General features: G+C 40.7%; 2 protein-coding genes across 9 annotated transcripts in view; one reads left to right on the forward strand and one right to left on the reverse strand.

The window, feature by feature from the left end:
* SHANK2 (SH3 and multiple ankyrin repeat domains 2) overlaps positions 1 to 8,471 on the forward strand; it is a 515,992-nt gene extending 507,521 nt beyond the window's left edge. The window contains exon 27 of the transcript XR_011337489.1: positions 8,461 to 8,471. The gene's annotated coding sequence lies outside the window, so the exon portion shown is untranslated. The remainder of the gene's footprint in view (positions 1 to 8,460) is intronic.
* Positions 1 to 13,490, reverse strand: part of ANO1 (anoctamin 1) — an 83,413-nt gene that overhangs the window by 7,653 nt on the left and 62,270 nt on the right. For 2 of the 8 annotated variants that reach the window (XM_069857403.1, XM_069857398.1), the window contains 11 exons: positions 11,747 to 11,829; positions 9,955 to 9,966; positions 9,090 to 9,161; positions 6,538 to 6,585; positions 5,325 to 5,399; positions 4,465 to 4,666; positions 3,292 to 3,403; positions 2,600 to 2,657; positions 2,391 to 2,491; positions 1,986 to 2,131; positions 1,447 to 1,599 (listed from right to left, as the gene is read on the reverse strand). In XM_069857403.1, coding sequence (XP_069713504.1) covers positions 1,447 to 1,599; positions 1,986 to 2,131; positions 2,391 to 2,491; positions 2,600 to 2,657; positions 3,292 to 3,403; positions 4,465 to 4,666; positions 5,325 to 5,399; positions 6,538 to 6,585; positions 9,090 to 9,161; positions 9,955 to 9,966; positions 11,747 to 11,829 — 1,062 coding nt within the window. The remainder of the gene's footprint in view (positions 1 to 1,446; positions 1,600 to 1,985; positions 2,132 to 2,390; positions 2,492 to 2,599; positions 2,658 to 3,291; positions 3,404 to 4,464; positions 4,667 to 5,324; positions 5,400 to 6,537; positions 6,586 to 9,089; positions 9,162 to 9,954; positions 9,967 to 11,746; positions 11,830 to 13,490) is intronic. The other 6 variants (XM_069857404.1, XM_069857400.1, XM_069857405.1 and 3 more) reach the window with 3 other exon arrangements.

Genomic DNA, 13,490 nt, shown 5'->3' on the forward strand with positions numbered 1-13,490 from the left:
AGAGAGCAATGAGATCTCCCCTCAGCCTCCTCTTCTCCAGGCTAAACAACTCCAGCTCTCTCAGCCCCTCCTCGTAAGACCTGCTCTCCAGCCCCCTCACCAGCTTCGTTGCTCTTCTCTGGACTCGCTCCAGAGCCTCAACATCCTTCTTGTGGTGAGGGGCCCAGAACTGAACACAGTATTCAAGGAGCGGTCTCACCAGGTCATTGATAAAGACATTGAACAGGGCTGGACCCAGCACTGAGCCCTGGGGAACCCCACTTGTCACTGGCCTCCAGCTGGAGTTAACTCCATTTCCCACCACTCTCTGGGCCCTCCAGCCAACCAGTTTTCCACTCAGGAGAGTGTGTGCCTGCCCAGCCAGAGGCTGAGTGTCTGAAGCAGAATGTTGTGAGAAACTGTGTCAAAGGCTTTAGGAAAAGATGTTACAGTATCAGTGGACTTGTCTGGTTTATCTGTAGCCATGTTGCAGCTTCTGACTGCGGGATGTCTCTGGAAGAAGTGGGGTTCTTCCACTCTCAGGGGTAGGACTGAATTGCAGCAAATTAACTGTCTCGAAATCAAAACCACACACCTCCCCAGAATCTCCACCAGCGACCTTATTGTGTTGCATCAAATAAACAAGCCACAAAACACCCCAAAAGCAATGTCACTGCAAAGGCAACAGCATTACAAAACACGATGCCTTCTTCAACTCCAAGATGGTCCTAGGGCACAAGGATAAGCCCGAGGAAAAACTCTCCTTGCATAATACTGGAATGAACACTGAGTATGGCAACAGATCATAAACTTCTCCGCACTTGCTGACTGGCTCTGTAATATGAACAATTATTTTAACAACATTTTGAATTGCAATAAACCCATATTTGGGAGAAATAGCTTCCTCATTACTTATACTCATGGCTCTTAGCCCTCCACAGTGAGGGGAGGACTGGTCTGTTGGCTCCGCGCAGCCGCAGAGCCCAGTACCAGATATATTGACCACAGCTTTCAAGCTTCACCCTTCCAACATTCATGCTGAGTAGGGATGAAGGGATACATTTACCCACAGACTTTTGAATCTCCTCTTATTCCCAAGTATACTTCTCCAGCCCAGTGAGGGTTATTTAATGCAGAAATTTTTGCTTCTGTAAGAAATCTGCATTACCAGGAAGGACTGTTGATGTCCAGAACCATGTGAAATATTTTGCCACTGTATTGATCATTTTGATTTGAAAAGTGATACTGTTTACTTAATAAAATATTAATCTGAATTTAAAATGCCAGTCTTTCTATCTTAAAAATAAAGCCTCAGTAAGCTGAGACAGTTCACAGTTATGCCACAGTCTAAGGGTTTGAATTTTCCTATAAATATCTTCCTGTTAATGAAACTAACTCAGCATAATAATATCCTGCCATCAATCCAGGAATAAATAAGCAAGGGCAACAGCAACAACGTGCACTTACCTATATCCTTTGCTCTGACTGCTACCGGTCTCCTCAGCTCAGTGACAAATTTTTTTGCATCTAGACGGATTTCAATGATGTTGTTCAACAAAGCAAACAAAGGCGCCAGTGGGAAGGATGCAACGAACAAAGTTACAAACCCAAACTGAATAACTGTAAAAGAAAAAAACCAAACATTTCAATGGTGGTGGGCAATATTTATCGAATGCATGCTTCATCACTTCAGTACCACCACCCAGATTTTAACAGGACATTTGCTAGCAGACTAAATCCCATTTCCTGCATCAGGCAGGATTTGCCTGACTGTTGCTCTCTTTGGGCATTGAAGGGCCTGAAACATGCTACGGTTGGAGCTTTAATAATTAAATTAAATAATTAAATAATTAAAATATTAAATTAAATTAAATAATTAAAATAAATAATTAAATTATGCCTCATATCCACTGTCCACTGAATTCGCAGTTTAAAATCCTCAGCTGTCCATCCCCAATTACTCAGAATCATTATGGTCTACAATGCCTTCTTTCCACCTCACTCACTCATTTCCATGTATTCAGGGGTAAGCCCCGCGAAAGGCTCCAGGTTGTAGTCCACTTCATAGCGCTGCTTTTTTTTCATGTGCTCTTCGTGGTCTAAAGAACGCCGACGCTTTAATTTCATGTATCGTATAAACTTCTTCATTTTGCTGAGGGACATGAAAATGATTCAGTTAGCATTCCAGTCACAGCATCCATTTTCCAGTTATTTTACATTAACTGAACACAGACACAACAAGCTCCATCCCTATTTTCATAAAAACACAGCCACACCAAGCTAAAAGTCACAGAATCATAAGATGTCTTGAGTTGGAAGGGACCCACAAGGATCATCGAGTAGACACACAGTGTATTGCACACCATGAAAAACACGTGTTTAACTAAAACCCCACAGAAGTTGCTACTTACGGGATGCCAATCTCAAACAAATTGTTTTGGATCAGCTGCTTGCCCAACATGATAATACTGAGCTGGATACACAACTCCATTAGGCACCCGCCAGGAGCACACTAGGATGGACAGAGAAAACATCAATCAGAACATGTGCTGCATCCCTGTGGCGGGAGCAAATAGTGCTCCCACCCAATACGATCACAGACAGGGTAAAACGCAATTACCTCTTCCATTCGGAAAGAATGGAAAATGTAGACATAGTCTCCTGGACGCCCAACAAATCTAGGACACAATAGTTAGAATTATAAACTTTATATGTATGTTATATTTGTCATATTTGATTCTTAAAGTCATTTATGTCAAACTCTGTGCCTTTAAATGGGACCATCTAGTGTTTAATCTCGAAAAAAATGAAGGAGAATAATTATCTTTGGGTTTGTTTTAAAGAGTAAGTCCTGTTTACTGAGTAAACAACTCAGTAAAACTGCAAGTCGTGTCCCCTACAATATTATAGGCACACCTTGGCAGAAGTCCTCTAAAATAATCCTCCTTTTGCGCTAGCTGGAATGGCCACGTGGAATATCTATTTTGGCTGTGTGCTTTCATGCCATTTGCAAGAAAGGAAATGATATTTGCTATTACGTAAAGTCAAGAGTGGTAAATAGACAACAGTAAATAGCCTGATGAGCGATTGTGTCTGAACATACAAAATTATCTTAACAAAATGGCTTTAACAAATTTTAAACCGCAGAATTCCACATCCCGGCTTTATCCTGTGAGGCTGCAAAGTTTTTGGGTCAATGCTGAAGAATTTTTAAACTAGATTTGCTTTGGCATCCAACTATCATCTTAGCTGAGCTACGTCTGTCTCATAAGCAACAAGCTGAAACCCTGAACAGCCTTTTGCATTACTCACCGGCCTTTAAAGAAAGCGACATAGAAAATGGGTGTGTAGGCATTGACAAATTTCAGCAGGAAAGCCTTAAAAATCAGCCGGTCTTCGAAATTCTTGTCAGTTTTTGGCACCTCTGGAACCAACATGACATAGATAAGAAGCATTATGGAATTATCCTGTCTGTAGCATTTCAAGATCTTATAAATGTGGCCTTTGGAAAACATCAGCCACCTTTTAAACGAAGAGGTATATATTTATAGCAATATATATACACATATAAAAGCAATGCGCTACAACTGAGGTCAGTGGTCAATTTGCTGAGGATCCTACTGTTCAGATGTGTTACAGCAGTAATTCCAAGTTCATTCCCCGTCTTGGCTAACCTCCATGACAATCATTTGCAGATGGACAAGAACTTATCTGAAAAGATTTCTGGACCTTTTGTCACTGATGCTTTTTGGAATGATTAATTTTCTTTTTTACCTACAGTGCTTTTTTTATACTCAAGGATTTCGCTTTTATTGACATGTCTTATGCCAATCAAAAATGGCAGAAAGTAAAAACAGTAATTGCGTGATACAGAAAAGTGAATCTCAAGATTAGGAATAGGAATTTCTACTGCATCCCCTCATAACTCATAACTGGACTAGTGATTAGCACTGCCACTGTTGAAAGAAAAGCTTTAAAAATCAAGACAAATCCATGTGCGCTTCTGTATTTTTAAGTAGCTGGTTAGAATTTTAGCCACATGTGTGAATTTCCTGGGCTTGCTCACCACTTTGAAGTTAATCATAAAAGCCAGTCATTTTGGTCTTCTAACTTAAAAATTAGAATCACAGAATAGTTTGGGTTGGAATGGACCTTAACAATTATTCAGTTCCAACCCCCCTGCCATGGGCGGGGACACCTCCCACTAGATCAGGCTGCCCAAGGCCCCATCCAACCTGCCCTTGAACACCTCCAGGGATGGGGCAGCCACAACTTCCCTGGACAACCCGTTCCAGTGCCTCACCACACTCATCGTGAAGAAATTCTTCCGTAAGCCTACTTTAAATCTGCCCCTCTCCAGTTTATAGCCATTGCCTCTCATCCTGTCACTACAAGCCTTTATAAAAGCCCCTCACCAGCTTTCTCGGAGGTCCCTTTCAGGTACTGGATGTTTGCTCTAGGAAACATCAGTTGATTTAAACCTACCGATCTGAGTTAGCCACCTTGCGATGCAGCCGTATACTTCATCCAGGATGATGATGACGACCAAATTGATAATGACTGCAGTGGCAGTGACGGTGACCCTAACGCTTGACCGGCCTGAGGGAGTTGAACTGATCGCCAGCGCCGCCGCAGTTGAGATCCTGTAGATGATGACTCCAAACACTATAGCAAACGTCAGCCCAACCTGCAAGTAAGAATAGACTCTTATGAAAAGATTTAACTATAAATAATTTGCTTAGGACTTAGGAATGACCTTAAAAATGAGATATCTGGGCCACAACCCAAGTCCACCCGACTCCACATCAAGGCTCCCAATCACTGTGATGAACTGTGGAAAAGGATCTTCTTTTGCTAGTAATTTGATCGTCACATGAAAGGTTTAATATAATGGTGCTACTATCACCTGCAAAAGCCTTGTTTTAAAGGCATCTAAATGTAAACTAATTGCTTATATTATTAGTGGGCTTCCTTTCAGCCCTAACAGCAACAGCATATATACGTGGTATTTGCTTTATTATAAAAGAAAACCAGGGTAGAAGCAGAGACTATTTCAGCTTAAATCTACTCACAAGCCTTCAGTACCATACTCGGGCTCACTATGCTGTCATAAATCCAAACTGAAATTAAATCTGATTAAATCAATGCAATCAAATGCAAAGCGACAGCAAATTCAAGCTCTTTGAAAGATTTCAGATTGTAAAATAATAAAATGCTTAAATTTTTTCACTGGGGAAAAGCCTAATCTGATAAAGCCTGTCATGGTTTCACTCACATTTCTATCACTTCTGTTCTATATAATGACTGGGTAACATTAATTTCAGGTTTTGCTGGGTGATGCTTACCATGAAGATAATGCCAACAAAATTGGTTAAATAGGCTGGAAAACGATCCTTCCATGTGAGCTTTTCTTTATCTGTCTAAATTTTTTTTGGGAAAAAAAAAGGGCATATTTAGTAAAGACAGAGTGTGTGATTTGGCATGTGACAAAAACAGAGGGTGGAGGGGGAACGGGGCGGGGGGCTAGCAAATACACAACCAGTTAGAAGATGCAAAGACACAGTGTTTACAGTTACAATTCCACACAGGCAAATTGTTTATGCTGTATCTAGGTTCAAACTATTCAAATGCCTGCACTGTGAATATAAATAAACCAGATTTTTCTGTATACTTGTTGAAGGAAACATGCAAATAATCTGTCATAAACCATGAAGTAAGATCTCTCCTACTGTTAAATATTTTCTTTTTCGCCTTCCCTAGAAAAATTCTCCCTCTTCCCCTGTCCCTCCTCAGTTAATTCTCACAGCTTTTTAGCTGCAACTCTGGTCCACTGAAATATAGATTGAGTCTGTTCCTGAGTAACTCTGACAAGGACTCACAGTTGGCAGGGAAAATCTTGTTTTGGTATGTGAAAGACTTGAAATTCTTTCAACATGAGTGATTTTTAACTACCTGATGATCCACGTGGTACTCAACAGACCACACCAATAGGAGTAAGGATGTGCCTGTATAAACTCTTTACAGGAGACCCTAATCCAGTCAACCAACCACTGCCTCAATTTGGCTATGAAAATTTCATTTAGAACATTACTCCTCATCTAGAATCCTTCATAAACTTTGATGCCGGGAATTGTTTCTAAACACCAGAAAATAAACAACAAAAAGAACATTACGGAAGATGACGCACATGTTATAATGAACATAAAAATATTACTCAAATTCTATTTTTATTACATGCACGTTGTCTCAGGGAAGTGCAAGCAACTCTTTCAACACATGGCCCATGCTCCACTGCAAAACGGAACGTCAGTCCAGGATGGTAAAGTCTAAGATTAGCCATGCAGTGCCATTCCCAATGCATAGAAACAGTGTCCCAAAGAATGCTGGAGAAACAAGGGGAGGAGGGGGAAGAAACCCAGAACTGAATGTGAATATTAAACAAAGGTTCAACAGCCAAAAACAAATTGATTTGTGTCTTCCATAATTACTCATAATTTGAATTTCTTCATAAGTTTGAATAAAAAGAACCAATTTCACCCCAGCCATGACTGTCTTAACTCTTTGTCTCCATTTGTTTGCTGTCTCTTCTGGAAAATATCGATGCTTCTGATGGCAGTCAAAGGAAACAAAAAGAGGATCGGGCAATATAGCTTTACAAAGCACTGCTAAATTAATCTATATACTTCCTACTGACTCAGTGGAGATAGCAGTTTAGCCACAAATGAATGCTCTATTAATTTGCTTAATGCTTTGTGTTTCAGCTTTAGGTGAATAAAATGTAACAACAACAACAGACACACTATTGCCCCAAATTCTGGGCTAGATCAAGTGATGCTGCAAAGGATTTTCCCTTTTTAATTTAGGATTGTGCCCTTCTTCCTTTATGATATATAAAGAATGCCCCCAAATATTTTTTTTTAATTGGACTTCCCTTGAAAAATATCAGCAATTTCTGGTTTGGCTTTAGCTATTTTTTTCTTTAAGAAGATTTCCAAGTTGTCTTACAACTGTTGAATTTGAACTTTAACACTCTAGATCCCAACGAAAGATAATTACAGAGTCTTTCAGAAAAAGCTCCCTTTCTCACGTTTCTCAAATTAGTAACATCCAAATTGAACTCAGCCCAAAAAGTTATAAATAGTCTGGTTAAAAAAAAAAAAAAAAATCCTTTCTTAATTGCTCAGCTTTCATACTCTGATATCTGCAGGAGCCTCAAGCTCTGCCAGGGGAGGTTTAGGCTGGACATCAGGAAAAAAAATTTCACAGAAAGGGTCATTGGGCAGTGGAACAGGCTGCCCAGGGAGGGGGTTGAGTCACCTTCCCTGGAGGGGTTTAAGGCACGGGTGGACGAGGTGCTGAGGGGCATGGGTTAATGTTTGATAGGAATGGTTGGACTCGATGATCCGGTGGGTCTCTTCCAACCTAGGGATTTTAAAGCACTGCTGCGAGTACAGTATTGCATGAGGCAGTGAACTGCTTACACGCAGCATTGCATCCTGTGGATTAACAGGAACATATTGCCATTGGCTTTGTAGCATATTTTAAGAGGGGCCCAATGGTATTCAAGTATAAATATAACTAATTTAATGCAAGTTCAATCTATGCATGCTGTTTCTTAAATTGTGTTTCGCTACAATGTGGTTGTCACAGTTGAATTTTCATAAGATTTTCATAGAATATGGTTTAGTAGTGGACAGGTATGGTTGGAGTTATGTTGAATCCTCAACATGAGAAGGATGTGGAGCTGTTGGAACAGGTCCAGAGGAGGGCTACAAGGATGATCAGAGGGATGGAGGACCTTCCATATGAGGACAGGCTGAGAGAGTTAGGCTTGTTCAGCCTGGAGAAGAGAAGGCTCCGCAGAGAGTCCAGTACCTGAAGGGGCTACCAGAAAGCTGGAGATGGACTGTTTACAAAGGCTTGTAGTGATAGGACTAGGGGCAATGGGTATAAACTGGAGAGGGACAGATTTAGACCAGAAATAAGGAAAAATTTCTTCACAATGAGAGTGGTGAGGCACTGAAACAGGTTGTCCAGGGAAGATGTGGCTGCCCCATCCCTGGAGGTGTCCAAGGCCAGGTTGGATGGGGCTTGGGCAGCCTGATCCAGTTGGGGTTGTCCCAGCTTATGACATGGGAGTTGAACTAGGTGACCTTTAAGGTCCCTTCCAACCCAAACTATTCTATGACATAATAATCTCAAAGGTCTTTTCCAACCAAACGATTCTATGATTCCTTGAAAAATCCCAATTTAGGGCATGGTTCCATGCTACTGTGCCACAGGCAACAGATGCAAAGGAATTTCTGCTGACAGGTTTTGTTTATTCAGAAGCTTTTACTTCTGTGCTTGAAAACAGTCATCTGAATGGCTGAGTTCTTGAAGTTAAGGGGGAATAACTGGTGGAAACCAGTTTGTGGGGAGAAAAGGAGCTTTTTCAAATCAGTCTGCTGCTGACAGACAGCAGTAGGGAAGGAATTACAGCCTTCAGCGAGAAAGCAGAGAAGCTGCTTATAGGGACTGCACCGTCCACTGGTGAGAGGCTCGTGCCCCTGGAATGACTGGCAGCACCTTTTTCACAGCAATGTAAAGAGCAAGTTAAAAGCAGAAGTGAGTGCTACCTTATTTGGTGAAACAAAACAGAATTTATCTTTTAAAAGGCAGGAAGTTATCAAAGCTGGAATTGGGCAAGGAAATTTGGCAAGGTGTTAGTACTCTTCATGGATGCTCTAGTAAGATTTTTATTTACAAAGTCTAGCAAGACAGAGAGCCTCTCCTGGGGAGTTTTGGTACTTACATTAGCACAGAATAGGATGGGGTTTACACTTTTCTCAAGCTTGATTTGTTAGCATAACAGAAGCAGCCCATCAGTAGGGCTCAAACAGGCCACGCTCCTGTGTCTGACTATTAAAGGCATTTCTAGACTTAATCAGGTCTTGTGCACTGGTATACACCACGTAAGCAATATATGCTAGGACCAAAGACATCAGGAATTTAAACACAGTGTACAGTGACTATTTTTTACCTATTTCTTAGTCTTGGGTCAGTGCCCGCTATGAGGACCTTCTGTTTTAGTCTTTTGTAAGTGAAACAAATTAATATTTTCACCTTACCTCTTTATGTTTGTGTTCTTTCCTCAGTGATTTTTCTAAAACTTTAGCTTCATATTCTGCTCTTGGATGATCCTGTGAAATAAGTTATATTTATTAAAAAGGAAAATTATTTATTTTCTGTATCAGCCACATATAACTTTGCAAGTAATTTTCCTGATCATTTCCAAGTCTTTTAACTGAATTCTAATTTACTCTGTGTGCCACCCATGTCAACTGATAGTCGACTGTGATTAAGAGAAGATCTTAAACCCCATATTGTTAACAGTTCTACAGCAGCAACGGCAGAATGATCTGCACTCACTATGAGAGACCCATATGCAACACTATGTAGATTTAATTTAATATAGAAGAGTATACAGCACAATCTGTATTATATTAAATTAGATTTTGCATTTTTTGCAACTGTAATTTCAGTGATGCTCAGCTCATGAGGGAAACTGCTATCTGCTGTCAGTATGCAAAATACTTGGCTTTGGAATCCTGGAAAACTGTTTGTTGGGGTCTTCCCCTAATCCTGTCTTGGACAGCATCCACCGATTACCCATGCACATTAAAGGAGAGGGTGTAGGAAACACTCAGAAGTAAGAGACAGCCAAAAGATTCGGAAAGATTCATGGATTCAGATTTCACGATAATCAGGCATTCACAGAAGATTCAGGATTCACAATTATGCATCAGACGGGAAACTGAATGGAGCTGAAAAAAGTCTGAATGAGTGGAGAGGGTGTAAAGGCAAAGCAATCAGTGGGAGATCTAAAGAAAATCTGATGCTTGAAAAAGAAAAGGTGGAGATCAAAAGATGGCATTCAAGAGTAGATGTAATAAAAAAGGTAGGAGTGATTTAAAAAAAAAAAGTTTTCCAAACCTTGACTGCCTCCTTCAGGGAACCAGAAAAAAACCCAAGAAAAACAAGAAAAAAACAAAAACAAAACACACAAAAATTTGATTACTGAACTGTTGCAGATCATATAGGATTTGTATTTTTAAAATTACATGAAACAAACATAGTGGATGGCCAGAGAACATCAGTCTACTCATGCTCTACAACCTTTATCTACCTTACTGCAAATATTGCATGAATGAGGTGTCCCTTAAAACACCAGAAGATGAGATGCTCTGGGTTTTAGTGCATCACTTGAAACCCCAACTCTTTTAACACACTAGCTTAAGTTTCACCCAGATCAGAACCAGGAGGGACTTAAATTCTCTGCTAAACCCACTGACCCAGAGTTGACTACACAAAACAAAGAATAAAACATATTTTATTAACAGCTGCTGTTCTAGCTGTGAAGAGCTCTGAACTCAGACATGAAGGGGATGACATGATTGGAAAGATACAGTTAATCCTTTCTGCTTTCATGTATGCTAACAACTAGTTACCAAAAATAAAAGAGCAGTATAGTATCCAGGGAATAAATCCCTATATTCTCTCCCAGTAAATAGGTATGAACTAGCAAAGTGCATGGCACAGAGGTTGTTGGCATAGCATGCCTATATATATTACGGAGGAGATAAACATATTAAGAAGAGATAATTTAAGCAGAAAGACTCTGGGGGCAAGAGGAACAATAACTGCCAGGGTCCCCAAGCTGCTAAACCCAGGACCATCGAAGTTCTTGTTTCGCGTGAGCAGTATTTGTTGTATATCTATTTAGAACATCTAGAGATGTGACAAGGGTTTCTTTTAATCATATCAACAGTAAAGAAAAGCCATCTGGCCAGCAAACAAAGTGGCAAATGCCTGTACAACCTGCAGGTCTTAGATCAAACCCCACAGTGGGGATTTTGCAGCACAGTTCATCAGATACAATTGGAAAATAGAAGGCACCCACACACCTCTGCCACCTCTGAACTGCAGTAGAGTCCAGGGGCTGGGAATACGTTATGGTCTAAGAAAGTGTCTCCTTTCTTTGTAAAGTGATAAAATTAAAAAAGAAAAGGTGGGATACAGCTTCTCAGCTGGCTGGGGTTTTTCTCTCCTTTCTTTCTAAAACGTCATGGATTTTTAGGACCTTTGTTCATAAAGATTCAGCTATTCTGCCCTTCATGCACTTCAGCACATTTAGTATAAATCTGGCTAAGGATATTATTTTTCTTAGCAAATTAAAAAATACCAAAACACCTCCACATTTTTCTTCCTCCCAGTGCCCCGAGCCCACATGTCTGGCAATATTTTCTTAGGTATTTTCCAAGTCAGGGATTTTCCAAGTCAGGGATTGATCGTGCATCGTTAAAGTCAATAGGATTTTTTCAGTCCTTTTTTTACCATGCTGTAACTTTATCAGCTTCAATGCATTCATTCCTGATTTACAGCAGCGGGAGATGAATGAGGTTCTTCGTTGTTAGCCCCCTGACATCAGCCCAGGAGTAAGGTCTGAGCTGTATATTCCATGCTTACCCTGCTAGGTGTGACCTAGCTACATCAAAACCAACTAGATTTTGTGGCTATACAATTACGTTTCTATGGCAACAAGACATACTAGTCATACCCTTGCTATAAAGAGCTCAGATAGCCCATGCAGAGGATTTTCCTTTCTTCTAAATGATGGAACTGCCCCCAGAGCAGTTCCCTATGAGGCAACGTCTATCTGCTTGGGGCAAGGAGCTATCGGTAATGCCATGGTGGAAATTAAAGAGTTAGAACCAAAGGGACAAACCTCCTCCTCTTCAAACCCAGTCAGGTCCCACCTGTAGTTGAGACGCATCTGTTTTCTCTTCCAGTGTTCCATAAAGGTGGCAGCTGAAACAACAGTTTTAATTATTGCGATATTCTACTAAAAAAGAAAAATCACATCAGTCTCTGAGGTCTGGAGATGCAATAAGGGCTGCGCTCCACATTGCCTGCTCTATGTCTGCAGGCTCTCTCTTCCAAAAGGTCTCAGCAAGTGCGGTATGGTAGCCTACATCAGGCCAGGTTAACTTTGGTTTTGGTGCTCTTTTATTCAACAGCAACATTTATCAGAGAAATACTGATAAACAATGCTAGGAGCCAACCTTCCGATCTAGGCAAGCTAAAAGGGCATTTATCACGGCCACAATTTTGTATAGAAAGATGCCTACAATTTTTTAAGGGGTGTAAGGAAGTCTGCCCCCCAAAGATATTTAAATATTTTTATGTGTGATTAGTGACACTGTTAGTCTTCATTTGCATATAATTCCATCCATAAGTCCAAACAAACCTGTGTTTTATCTATACAAAATATGAATGACTTAACAAGCCTTGTGCTGATGGTAATTATTCCCTCGAACATATCAAGATAAAGCATTTTTATATTACTGTAATTACATCTATCTAGCAGTCATAATGGTACGTTTAGCTGTTATCATCACACCCAAACCCCAATATTCATGACAGTATGAAAGCTGCAGTTGGCCAGCTGTTAAAGAGGAAGTCTTTAAGGGCTTTTATCATTAGAAACGATGCCATTTTCTTTTTGATGGAGACAACTTACAGAAAAAAAACCTCATTAAAGCAATTCTTGAGTCCTCGTGACTGATCTCAGTCTATATCAGTCTATCTGCCTCTGAGACCAAGCAAGTTCTCAGAGGACATATTTAGATGCTGGGAATACACCACTGCTATATAATAAATAAGTGATTATGAAAGAAGCAAGTCTACCAAGAAATGGTGTTCCCAGGGGAGTTTCCCCACAGTGATTATTAACAGATGTGCTCAGAAACACTTGTATCCAGAAAAAAAACAGAGGCAGGGAGAGGGTAAGAAAGTTGAACACAAGGAAAAGACATCCTTATGACTGGAATCAGGCTACGGTCATGACATCCGTTTGCCTTCCAAGTGAAACTCTTACATGAAAACCTTACAACTGAGTCCCTCTACAACCCACAGGTTTCTTGTAAATCGGGCTGACCACAGCTGCATCTTAAGAGCATCTGCGTCACAGTCCTGGAACTGCCTCCCCTCTCCCTGCTACCAGCATTTCTTGTGTTGGGATCTGCAGCTTCCACATAGAGCGAGAAATGCAGAAAATGAACTAGATGTTGATTTTCAGTGGTACTAGAAATCCTCCCGTGACACTGACTTAGAGCAATGCAAAGTGAAAAGGCTGCACCTGAAACACAGCCAGCTCATTTCAAAAGCCCTCAAGCGTGCCAGGTAGTGATGTACGACCACGTTGCCAAGCATACCTCCATTTCCATATTTCATCTGGGCCCATAAACATAAGCGGAGCTTAAGCGTTCCAAAAGGTTACTGTCCAGATGATCTTATCTGGATTCTCTGACATTTTTAATGTCATTTAATACCAAACAGCGCTGGCCACGGTCCATGTTTAATGCTGAACCTCTGACCCAGACTCAGTTTGGTGCTGTAGCTGTTTTAATGCTTATGAGTGGAGTTCTCCAGGGTGTTAAAATACCACCCCCACACACAGCTAGCCTGGC

Source organism: Phaenicophaeus curvirostris, chromosome 5 (assembly GCF_032191515.1).
Source record: "Phaenicophaeus curvirostris isolate KB17595 chromosome 5, BPBGC_Pcur_1.0, whole genome shotgun sequence".
Classification (NCBI taxonomy): Eukaryota; Metazoa; Chordata; class Aves; order Cuculiformes; family Cuculidae; genus Phaenicophaeus; species Phaenicophaeus curvirostris.